At 45.4% G+C, this 11,988-nt stretch overlaps 1 protein-coding gene across 2 annotated transcripts; it reads left to right on the top strand.

The window, feature by feature from the left end:
• Positions 1–275: 275 nt before the first annotated feature.
• On the top strand, positions 276–8,326 carry tdp2b (tyrosyl-DNA phosphodiesterase 2b). Of its 2 annotated transcripts, none has more exons than XM_046360716.1 (7): positions 276–409; positions 1,419–1,549; positions 1,905–2,114; positions 4,009–4,100; positions 6,381–6,499; positions 6,601–6,771; positions 7,302–8,326. In XM_046360716.1, the coding sequence occupies exons 1-7, from the start codon at positions 335–337 to the stop codon at positions 7,581–7,583; spliced, it is 1,080 nt and encodes a 359-aa protein (XP_046216672.1). In that variant the 5' UTR covers positions 276–334; the 3' UTR covers positions 7,584–8,326. The 2 variants fall into 2 exon arrangements, with proteins under 2 accessions (XP_046216672.1, XP_046216671.1); XM_046360715.1 differs by lacking the exon at positions 276–409 and adding an exon at positions 647–878.
• Positions 8,327–11,988: the final 3,662 nt, after the last annotated feature.

The following is an 11,988-nucleotide window of genomic DNA, read 5'->3' as shown; positions in this document are numbered from 1 at the left end:
GGGTGTGACTAGTAGATCTGTACCAGAACAGAGGGAGGGATCCTGAGAGGAGGGGTGTAGTAGATCTGTACCAAAACAGAGGGAGGGATCCTGAGAGGAGGGGTGTAGTAGATCTGTACCAGAACAGAGGGAGGGATCCTGAGAGGAGGGGTATAGTAGATCTGTACCAGAACAGAGGGAGGGATCCTGAGAGGAGGGGTGTAGTAGATCTGTACCAGAACAGAGGGAGGGATCCTGAGAGGAGGGGTGTGAGTAGTAGATCTGTACCAGTACAGAGGGATAAACCAACAAGTGATATATGTTTCAGTAAGATTGGGCTTTCTATCGTTTAACAATGGTTATCAACTGTCTTGCCGGCATGAAACGGAAGTCACAGACAATTGAGGATGTGGTGGCAGCTTGCAGAGAGGTATGTGAGACTGGATGGCAGAAGAGTTACAGGGTGTGTTCAGTGATGGTGTCCCATCCTTTCAGGCTGTTGGCCTGAGGTAGGATTAGATAGATGTAAATAGTGGAGTAGGGTGGTGGGTTTTTAGTGAGTGTAGGGTTAGATGGTATTTTGTTTTAATTTCTTTTTTAAATTTCAAGCAAAGTAATAAGGAAGTTGTACTCCAGTCAGGTAGGTGGCGGTAATGCAACATTCATTGGCTGTCAACTGCTGTTAAAACCTCAAATAAGAAGTAAAAATGCTTTTGCTTCGCATCTAAAACAAGATTACGTGTCGCTATAAAATTGATAAAACCATGAGTAATATCTCCAAGTCCGTGTCGACTTTAGAAGAAACGAGGACTGGTCTGTGTGATGAGTTTGTGACCGTAACAGGATCCGATAGCGCCGTGGCTCAATGTTACCTTGCTGAAAATGACTGGGAAATGGAGGTATAGCACATTATCCTGCTTCAATCAGTCAATTTTATTAGTTAACATTGGAACACAGACCCTTTTTTTCTCTCAGTCTGCAATGACAGAAGAGTCCAATTCAACATAAAAGTTGGTCAGAAATTATATTGCCTTAAAACCAGTTTTCTAATATATAGAGTAAAATAAGTTTTCCCATCTGTAGACGGATCGAGGCTGCGCCGTGAGATAAGTGTCGGGGGAAATGTAACCAACTCAGGGTTGGGAGATGACCGTGCACTCTTAATTAGACCACCAACTGAGAAATGGAGAATTTCAATGCTGCTGTTTGTTCATCAGCATGATAGACTAACTAATGCTATAGCAGCACATTGGATTCGACAACACTTCCGGTAGCTGCTCATCCCAACGTTAGGGCGTCTTATTTCCATGGAATCCAACGCGTTGGAGCATTTAACTTAACGTTAATTAACTATCATTTTAGTTTTAAGTTCTGGAGGGGGGAAACAAAAACATTAACCTTCTTCTCTATACTGCATGTATGTTGTGTTACCTTTTCAGAGAGCTCTGAACTCATTTTTCGAGGCTGACATGGAGGCAGTTTTTACAGTGGAAGATTCACCAAAAAAGGACATCAGCCCCCCTAAAGTTAAAAGACAGAAATTGGACAAACCACAGGGGAAAATAGACTGGTATGTAATTGTGATATATATTCATGCTTTGGCCTGTCTACAATATCAATGTTTATTTAGTCATTTTGGTAAGTGTAAAATAAACTGTGAGCCTCTTTAACCTTTATATAACTAGGCAAGTTATTTACAATGCTGGTCTAGATATTTTCTGCAGTCCAGTGTTTTCCAGTCCTGGGGGCCCAAAGGGGTTTTAGTTACTGCCTTATCAATTACCCTCAACACTTTTGATTCAAATAATCAAAGGCTTGATGATGAATTGAATCAAGTGTGCTAGTGAAAAAATGGAAATGTGCACCCCCTTTGGGCCCTCGGGACTGGAAAACACTGCCCTAATCTGTCCTTGTAAATCCTGCAGCATTGACCTGACCACAGAAGAGCCTGCCTGTTCCAGCAGCGCCAAGTCGACCAACTCCTCCAAGTCAGTGGACCCCAAAGCTAAAGTTAAAACCTCGGGCTCTGAGGAGCAGGCTGACGGCAAACTGTCACTGATCTCCTGGAATGTAGATGGTCTGGACACCGTGAACCTGGGAGAGCGTGCGAGGGGTCTCTGTTCCTATCTGGCCCTGTGAGTCGCTGTTCGTTAGCGGTCTTTAGTCAGCCATTATGGGACCATGTCAAATACTTTCCTTAACATCCTCACTCTTAACCCAAGGACTTTTCTCTGGGTTACTTGATCTGCATCCCAAATGGCACCCTATTCCCTATATAGTGCACTACTTTAGACCAGAGCCCTATTCCCTATATAGTACACTACTTTAGACCAGAACCCTATTCCCTATATAGTGCACTACTTTAGACCAGAACCCTATTCCCTATATAGTACACTACTTTAGACCAGAGCCCTATTCCCTATATAGTACACTACTTTAGACCAGAACCCTATTCCCTATATAGTACACTACTTTAGACCAGAGCCCTATTCCCTATATAGTACACTACTTTAGACCAGAACCCTATTCCCTATATAGTACACTACTTTAGACCAGAACCCTATTCCCTATATAGTGCACTACTTTAGACCAGGGCCCTATAGAACCATATTCCCTATATATTGTGCACTAATTTTGACCAGAGCCCTATAGAACCCTATTCCCTATATATTGTGCACTAATTTTGACCAGAGCCCTATAGAACCCTATTCCCTATATATTGTGCACTAATTTTGACCAGAGCCCTATAGAACCCTATTCCCTATATATTGTGCACTAATTTTGCCCAGAGCCCTATAGAACCCTATTCCCTATATAGTACACTACTTTAGACCAGGGTTGAATTTTCATGTTGATTTTTAAGGTTAACCATTTTACAATGATTTTGAGATACAAAGATACTTTTTTCCTTCTGGATTTTGGAAATTCTCCCGCCGCCCCATTTTCATATCAGGGACCCCTAGTTTAGGAACAGCTGGCCTAGTGTTTTGGGGAACAGCTGGCCTAGTGTTTTAGGAACAGCTGGCCTAGTGTTTTAGGAACAGCTGGCCTAGTGTTTTAGGAACAGCTGGCCTAGTGTTTTAGGAACAGCTGGCCTAGTGTTTTAGGAACAGCTGGCCTAGTGTTTTAGGGAACAGCTGGCCTAGTGTTTTAGGAACAGCTGGCCTAGTGTTTTAGGAACAGCTGGCCTAGTGTTTTGGGGAACAGCTGGCCTAGTGTTTTGGGGAACAGCTGGCCTAGTGTTTTGGGGAACAGCTGGCCTAGTGTTTTAGGGAACAGCTGCCCTAGTGTTTTGGGGAACAGCTGGCCTAGTGTTTTGGGGAACAGCTGGCCTAGAGTTTTGGGGAACAGCTGGCCTAGTGTTTTGGGGAACAGCTGGCCTAGTGTTTTGGGGAACAGCTGGCCTAGTGTTTTGGGGAACAGCTGGCCTAGTGTTTTGGGGAACAGCTGGCCTAGTGTTTTAGGAACAGCTGGCCTAGTGTTTTACGGAACTGCTGGCCTAGTGTTTTACGGAACTGCTGGCCTAGTGTTTTAGGGAACAGCTGGCCTAGTGTTTTAGGGAACAGCTGGCCTAGCGTTTTGGGGAACAGCCGGCCTAGCATTTTAGGGAACAGCCGGCCCGGGTTTTAGGGAACAGCCGGCCCGGGTTTTAGGGAACAGCCGGCCCGGGTTTTAGGGAACAGCCGGCCCGGGGTTTAGGGAACAGCCGCCCGGGGTTTGGGAACAGCCGCCCCGGGGCTTTGGGAACAGCCGGCCCGGGGCTTTGGGAACAGCCGGCCCGGGGCTCTGGCTTTTGGGTCTATGTAGAATACACACAACCTATGTGAAATGCATGGCTAACATCCTTCCTCTAAACTCAAGGACATGTCTCTGGGTTCGCCTACACTTCAGGCAGATCCAGAACGTCACGGGGGAATTATGGGACGAAATTCACAGAAATGTCTTTTGCATTTGAAATGGACACTAGTTGTGGATATGATGGGTCTGTCTGTTAACATACTTTAACGTCGTTCTCTCCTCTCCTTTAAGGTACACCCCTGACGTGGTGTTTCTGCAGGAACTCATTGAACCGTATGTTCAGTACCTCAAGAAGCGAGCCGTTAGCTACACCATCATTGAGGGTATGGTGTGACAGTTTTACCATATCAAGATAACACCTACATTCCCATAGTAGCATAACACCTACATTCCCATAGTAGCATAACACCTACATTCCCATAGTAGCATAACACCTACATTCCCATAGTAGCATAACACCTACATTCCCATAGTAGCAAAACACCTACATTCCCATAGTAGCATAACACCTACATTCCCATAGTAGCATAACACCTACATTCCCATAGTAGCATAACACCTACATTCCCATAGTAGCATAACACCTACATTCCCATAGTAGCATAACACCTACATTCCCATAGTAGCATAACACCTACATTCCCATAGTAGCATAACACCTACATTCCCATAGTAGCATAACACCTACATTCCCATAGTAGCATAACACCTACATTCCCATAGTAGCATAACACTTAGGATGCGCAATTAGTTACGGAAAAGGGGGGATAACTTGTCAGTTGTTCAACTGAATGTATTCAACTGAAATGTGTCTTCTGCATTTAACCCCTCTGAATCAGAGAGGTGAAGGTCGCTGCCTTAGTCAACATCCACGTCTTCGGCGCCCGGGGAACAGTGGGTTAACTGCCTTGTCCAGGGGAACAGTGGGTTAACTGCCTTGTTCAGGGGAACAGTGGGCTAACTGCCTTGTTCAGGGGAACAGTGGGCTAACTGCCTTGTTCAGGGGAACAGTGGGCTAACTGCCTTGCTCAGGGGAACAGTGGGCTAACTGCCTTGCTCAGGGGAACAGTGGGCTAACTGCCTTGCTCAGGGGAACAGTGGGCTAACTGCCTTGCTCAGGGGAACAGTGGGCTAACTGCCTTGCTCAGGGGAACAGTGGGTTTAACTGCCTTGTCCAGGGGAACAGTGGGTTAACTGCCTTGCTCAGGGGAACAGTGGGTTAACTGCCTTGCTCAGGGGAACAGTGGGTTAACTGCCTTGCTCAGGGGAACAGTGGGTTAACTGCCTTGTCCAGGGGAACAGTGGGTTAACTGCCTTGCTCAGGGGAACAGTGGGTTAACTGCCTTGCTCAGGGGAACAGTGGGTTAACTGCCTCGCTCAGGGGAACAGTGGGTTAACTGCCTCGTCCAGGGGAACAGTGGGCTAACTGCCTCGTTCAGGGGAACAGTGGGCTAACTGCCTCGTTCAGGGGAACAGTGGGCTAACTGCCTCGTTCAGGGGAACAGTGGGCTAACTGCCTCGTTCAGGGGAACAGTGGGCTAACTGCCTCGTTCAGGGAACAGTGGGCTAACTGCCTCGTTCAGGGGAACAGTGGGCTAACTGCCTCGTTCAGGGGAACAGTGGGCTAACTGCCTCGTTCAGGGAACAGTGGGCTAACTGCCTCGTTCAGGGGAACAGTGGGCTAACTGCCTCGTTCAGGGGAACAGTGGGCTAACTGCCTCGTTCAGGGGAACAGTGGGCTAACTGCCTCGTTCAGGGGAACAGTGGGCTCAACTGCCTCGTTCAGGGGAACAGTGGGCTCAACTGCCTCGTTCAGGGGAACAGCGGGCTCAACTGCCTCGTTCAGGGGAACAGCGGGCTCAACTGCCTCGTTCAGGGGAACAGTGGGCTCAACTGCCTCGTTCAGGGAAACAGTGGGCTAACTGCCTCGTTCAGGGGAACAGTGGGCTAACTGCCTCGTTCAGGGGAACAGTGGGCTAACTGCCTCGTTCAGGGGCAGAACGACAGATTTTTTTCCTTGTCAGCTCGGGGATTCGATCCAGCAACCTTTCAGTTGTTGGCCCAACACTAACCACTTGGCTGCTTGCCGGGCCAGTTAGGATGTTGAAACAGAACCAGTGTCTTATGTGTTTTTATGCCAAGGTAATGGGTTCGATTCCCGCTGAGGAATGTAATGTTGCTTTGAATAAGTATCTGCTAAATGACATATACAGTCGAGCAAAAAAGTATTTAGTCAGCCACCAATTGTGCAAGTTCTCCCACTTAAAAAGATGAGAGAGGCCTGTAATTTTCATCATAGGTACACTTCAACTATGACAGACAAAATGAGAGAGAAAAAAATCCAGAAAATCACATTTTCTGGATTTTTAATGAATTTATTTGCAAATTATGGTGGGGCATTGGAATGAACATGAGCCAGCATCCCTGTGCAGCGCTTTGGACACCTTGTAGAGTCCATCCCCAGACGAGGCTGTTCTGAGGGCAAAAGGGGGTGCAACTCAATATTAGGAAGTTGTCCCTAATATTTTGTAGAATCTCTTATGTGAGATATATATATAAATAAATGATGCCATGACAAACACATTTTACTTCCTCAATGTCAGGAGGCGAGGAGGGGTACTTCACTGGTTTGATGCTGAAGAAGTCCAGAGTCAAACTCCTAAATAGTGACATCATCAGTTACCCGACCACTCAGATGATGAGGAATCTGCTCGTTGCTCAAGTAGGTTTCATTTTAAAACCCCGGAGTCTAAACGGGTCATTGTCTTTATTACTACACAGCTTATGGTATCGCTGACGCTGTGCGTGTCCATTCGGCCTCAGGTGACATTCAGGGACCAGGAGCTGTGCGTGATGACGTCCCACTTTGAGAGCTGTAAGGGACAGGCAGAGGAGAGGATGAAGCAGCTGAGTGTGGTGTTGAAGAGGATCAGGGAGGCTCCCACTAACGTGACTGTCCTATTTGGAGGGGACACTAACCTGAGGGACGCCGAGGTTAGGTCTCTCTCTGCGTTATCCTGAAACCATTCTTTCTCTCTGGCCTCTCATTCTTTCTCATCAATGTCAAATTTATTTATAAAGCCCTTCGTACATCAGCTGATATCTCAAAGTGCTGTACAGAAACCCAGCCTAAAACCCCAAACAGCAAGCAATGCAGGTGTAGAAGCACAGTGGCTAGGAAAAACTCCCTAGAAAGGCCAAAACCTAGGAAGAAACCTAGAGAGGAACCGGGCTATGTGGGGTGGCCAGTCCTCTTCTGGCTGTGCCGGGTGGAGATTATAACAGAACATGACCAAGATGTTCAAATGTTCATAAATGACCAGCATGGTCAAATAATAATAATCACAGTAGTTGTCGAAGGTGCAACAGGTCAGCACCTCAGGAGTAAATATCAGTTGGCTTTTCATAGCCGATCATTCAGAGTATCTCTACCGCTCCGGCTGTCTCTAGACGGTTGAAAACAGCAGGTCTGAATCTGTCAACCCTTGATAAACACTTTGTCTAACATTTTATTTCTGTCTCAGGTGACCAAGGTTGGAGGTCTGCCCGGTGGGGTGTGTGACGTGTGGGAGCAGCTGGGGAAGCAGGAACACTGCAGGTACACCTGGGACACCAAGGCCAACAGCAACAAGACTGTACCGTATGTCAGCAGGTGTCGTTTTGACCGCGTCTACCTCCGACCGGCCACGGAGGGCCCCGGGTCCCGGATGACCCCAGACCACATGGCCCTGGTGGGTTTAGAGAAGCTGGACTGTGGTCGCTACACCAGTGATCACTGGGGAATCTACTGCAGCTTTATCCTTTAGCTCCTGAGACTTAAGGGTCGTGTCCCAAATTGATCCCTGTAGTGCACTGCTTTTGACCAGGAACCAATATGAGACGGGGAACATGTTTGCGTGTAGTGGTCCCAGCAGAGGCTGAAGAGGTAAACTTTCCTAACGAACAGTAAAAAGGTGTAGTTGCTCAAAAAAATAAAGGGAACACTAAAATAACACATCTGAATGAAGTGTGATTGACTTGGAGTTACATTGTGTTGTTTAAGTGTTCCCTTTATTTTTTTGAGCAGTGTAGTTGCTCTAATATTGGATCGGTAGCAAGCACAGTCTCTGTATGGCCACTGACTGTAGGATCAGAGACGGCTGGCTCACCTTTTATTGTAGTGCCTTGAGCTGAGGACAGGAAGGTTTCAATCTTGCCTTGGTCACCTCACGCCTAACACACACTCAGTCCTGAATGCCTCTCTATTTTAGTGCACTACTTTGGACCAGAGACCATAAAACTGGTGAAAAGGAGTGCACTATATAGGGAATAGGGGTGTCATTTTGGACAGCAGCTGTGTGGATCTTAGCCCAGTGTTTAAATGCTTTATGCTGTCGTCTCCTAATAGGCTTCTGCTCTCATTTTTTAATTTCAATATGTGTTTGGTTTTAATTTCAGAAGTGTTACATGTGATGATGATGATGATGATGATATGATGATTTCCCTCAAGTTTGTTTTTAGTCCTGGACATTGAAATACGTTCTGGAATAAAAAGGCTTGTTTTTCTTCACCAGAGAGGCTCCTAAATGACACCGTTTAAACACCTAGGGAGTGACGTTGCTCAAATTATCAAGTCAAAATGCTCATCAATTTCCATGACAAAGGTTAGTTTAAGAGACATCTGTTCCCGTCTCACTGCCTGCTGTCAGAATTTGATTGGCCAATTTTATAAATATTTTTTTTAAAGGAAGAAAGAGGACATGTCACGATGCTAAAAAGCTTTTTTTTTTTTCAAGTTGGTGTCCTTGCCAACAATCCTCAGCCTACACAGCATGTTCTCTCCTCCTGGTCTCAGATTAGATCAGATTTCATTTTTGGTCCTTTACTGAAATGTCAAGCATGGAAACAGAATGAGATGAATTGCTATTTCGATTCAAAACAAATGACCCTCGTAGCATTTTGCTACGCGACAGTAACATGACAATATGTCACTGGACGGAGCAAACTGTTCAATTTATATATAATATTTAACTCAGTTACTGTTACCTCAAGGAAATTAGTCAATTGAAAACAATGAATTTGACCCTAATCTATAGCTTTCACATGATGGAGAATACAGCTCTGTTGGTCACAGATAAAAGGTAGGGATCAGAAAACCAGTCAGTATCTGGTGTGACATCTCCCCTTCACATAGAGATGATCAGGTTGTGGCGTGTTGTCCCTCTTCAGTGGCGGTGGGAACGAGGTTTTCATGGCTTCCATTCAGTAGACTGGCGTCTTTAATATCATGTGTCCTGCCAACCCCATGTCAAGACTTGCTGACCTCTCCAATTATATATATATATATATATTTTAAATGTAACCTTTAATTTAACTTTTCCAATGTACTGCCAGTGCTCAGACCATAGATATATAATTAGTAGAATGGACACAGCTATTCTAATTGTATTAGTTCAGATGTTTAGCTAGCTGCTAGTTGGCAGCTCTGTTTTCCTGGATGTTCCTTCACCCAGAAGCTGCGTCCCAAGTTGCACCATATTCCCTATATTGTGCACTAACTTTGAACAGGGACTATAGAGTACATTTATCTAGGGAATAAGGTGCCCTTTGGCACACTCACGTTGGATCTTCTCTGGGCATCATGAGCTGATGTTTCTACAGGTACTGGGAGGGTGACAGTAGATATGTTGGTACTGGGAGGTGACAGTAGATAGATATGTTGGTACTGGGAGGTGACAGTAGATAGATATGTTGGTACTGGGAGGGTGACAGTAGATATGTTGGTACTGGGAGGTGACAGTAGATATGTTGGTACTGGGAGGTGACAGTAGATAGATATGTTGGTACTGGGAGGTGACAGTAGATATGTTGGTACTGGGAGGTGACAGTAGATAGATGTGTTGGTACTGGGAGGTGACAGTAGATAGATGTGTTGGTACTGGGAGGTGACAGTAGATAGATATGTTGGTACTGGGAGGTGACAGTAGATAGATATGTTGGTACTGGGAGGTGACAGTAGATAGATATGTTGGTACTGGGAGGTGACAGTAGATAGATATGTTGGTACTGGGAGGTGACAGTAGATAGATATGTTGGTACTGGGAGGTGACAGTAGATAGATATGTTGGTACTGGGAGGTGACAGTAGATAGATATGTTGGTACTGGGAGGTGACAGTAGATAGATATGTTGGTACTGGGAGGTGACAGTAGATAGATATGTTGGTACTGGGAGGTGACAGTAGATAGATATGTTGGTACTGGGAGGTGACAGTAGATAGATATGTTGGTACTGGGAGGTGACAGTAGATAGATATGTTGGTACTGGGAGGTGACAGTAGATAGATATGTTGGTACTGGGAGGTGACAGTAGATAGATATGTTGGTACTGGGAGGTGACAGTAGATAGATATGTTGGTACTGGGAGGTGACAGTAGATAGATATGTTGGTACTGGGAGGTGACAGTAGATAGATATGTTGGTACTGGGAGGTGACAGTAGATAGATATGTTGGTACTGGGAGGTGACAGTAGATAGATATGTTGGTACTGGGAGGTGACAGTAGATAGATATGTTGGTACTGGGAGGTGACAGTAGATAGATATGTTGGTACTGGGAGGTGACAGTAGATAGATATGTTGGTACTGGGAGGTGACAGTAGATAGATATGTTGGTACTGGGAGGTGACAGTAGATAGATATGTTGGTACTGGGAGGTGACAGTAGATAGATATGTTGGTACTGGGAGGTGACAGTAGATAGATATGTTGGTACTGGGAGGTGACAGTAGATAGATATGTTGGTACTGGGAGGTGACAGTAGATAGATATGTTGGTACTGGGAGGTGACAGTAGATAGATATGTTGGTACTGGGAGGTGACAGTAGATAGATATGTTGGTACTGGGAGGTGACAGTAGATAGATATGTTGGTACTGGGAGGTGACAGTAGATAGATATGTTGGTACTGGGAGGTGACAGTAGATAGATATGTTGGTACAGGTACTGGGAGGTGACAGTAGATATGTTGGTACTGGGAGGTGACAGTAGATATGTTGGCACTGGGAGGTGACAGTAGATAGATATGTTGGTACTGGGAGGTGACAGTAGATATGTTGGTACTGGGAGGTGACAGTAGATAGATATGTTTCTACAGGTACTGGGAGGTGACAGTAGATAGATATGTTGGTACAGGTACTGGGAGGTGACAGTAGATATGTTGGTACTGGGAGGTGACAGTAGATATGTTGGCACTGGGAGGTGACAGTAGATAGATATGTTGGTACTGGGAGGTGACAGTAGATATGTTGGTACTGGGAGGTGACAGTAGATAGATATGTTTCTACAGGTACTGGGAGGTGACAGTAGATAGATATGTTTCTACAGGTACTGGGAGGTGACAGTAGATAGATATGTTGGTACTGGGAGGTGACAGTAGATAGATATGTTGGTACTGGGAGGTGACAGTAGATAGATATGTTGGTACTGGGAGGTGACAGTAGATAGATATGTTGGTACTGGGAGGTGACAGTAGATAGATATGTTGGTACTGGGAGGTGACAGTAGATAGATATGTTGGTACTGGGAGGTGACAGTAGATAGATATGTTGGTACTGGGAGGTGACAGTAGATAGATATGTTGGTACTGGGAGGTGACAGTAGATAGATATGTTGGTACTGGGAGGTGACAGTAGATAGATATGTTGGTACTGGGAGGTGACAGTAGATAGATATGTTGGTACTGGGAGGTGACAGTAGATAGATATGTTGGTACTGGGAGGTGACAGTAGATAGATATGTTGGTACTGGGAGGTGACAGTAGATAGATATGTTGGTACTGGGAGGTGACAGTAGATAGATATGTTGGTACTGGGAGGTGACAGTAGATAGATATGTTGGTACTGGGAGGTGACAGTAGATAGATATGTTGGTACTGGGAGGTGACAGTAGATAGATATGTTGGTACTGGGAGGTGACAGTAGATAGATATGTTGGTACTGGGAGGTGACAGTAGATAGATATGTTGGTACTGGGAAGTGACAGTAGATAGATATGTTGGTACTGGGAGGTGACAGTAGATAGATATGTTGGTACTGGGAGGTGACAGTAGATAGATATGTTGGTACTGGGAAGTGACAGTAGATAGATATGTTGGTACTGGGAGGTGACAGTAGATAGATGTTTCTACAGGTATGTTGGTCTGTCTGATGATGACGTGTCCCTACAGGTCTCAAACA

The sequence above is a fragment of the Oncorhynchus gorbuscha genome, linkage group LG09 (genome assembly GCF_021184085.1).
Source record: "Oncorhynchus gorbuscha isolate QuinsamMale2020 ecotype Even-year linkage group LG09, OgorEven_v1.0, whole genome shotgun sequence".
Classification (NCBI taxonomy): Eukaryota; Metazoa; Chordata; class Actinopteri; order Salmoniformes; family Salmonidae; genus Oncorhynchus; species Oncorhynchus gorbuscha.
The sequence above is the reverse complement of the archived record's forward strand: the minus strand, read 5'-3'. Positions and strand labels throughout refer to the sequence as shown.

Excerpts from the sequence above, each read along its gene's own strand:
- tdp2b (XM_046360715.1), top strand. The coding sequence starts at position 744 with ATGAGTAATATCTCCAAGTCCGTGTCGACTTTAGAAGAAACGAGGACT. Across the intron at positions 6,500-6,600 it reads GGAATCTGCTCGTTGCTCAA|GTGACATTCAGGGACCAGGA; the intron begins GTAGGTTTCATT and ends ATTCGGCCTCAG. Across the intron at positions 6,772-7,301 it reads CTAACCTGAGGGACGCCGAG|GTGACCAAGGTTGGAGGTCT; the intron begins GTTAGGTCTCTC and ends TTTCTGTCTCAG.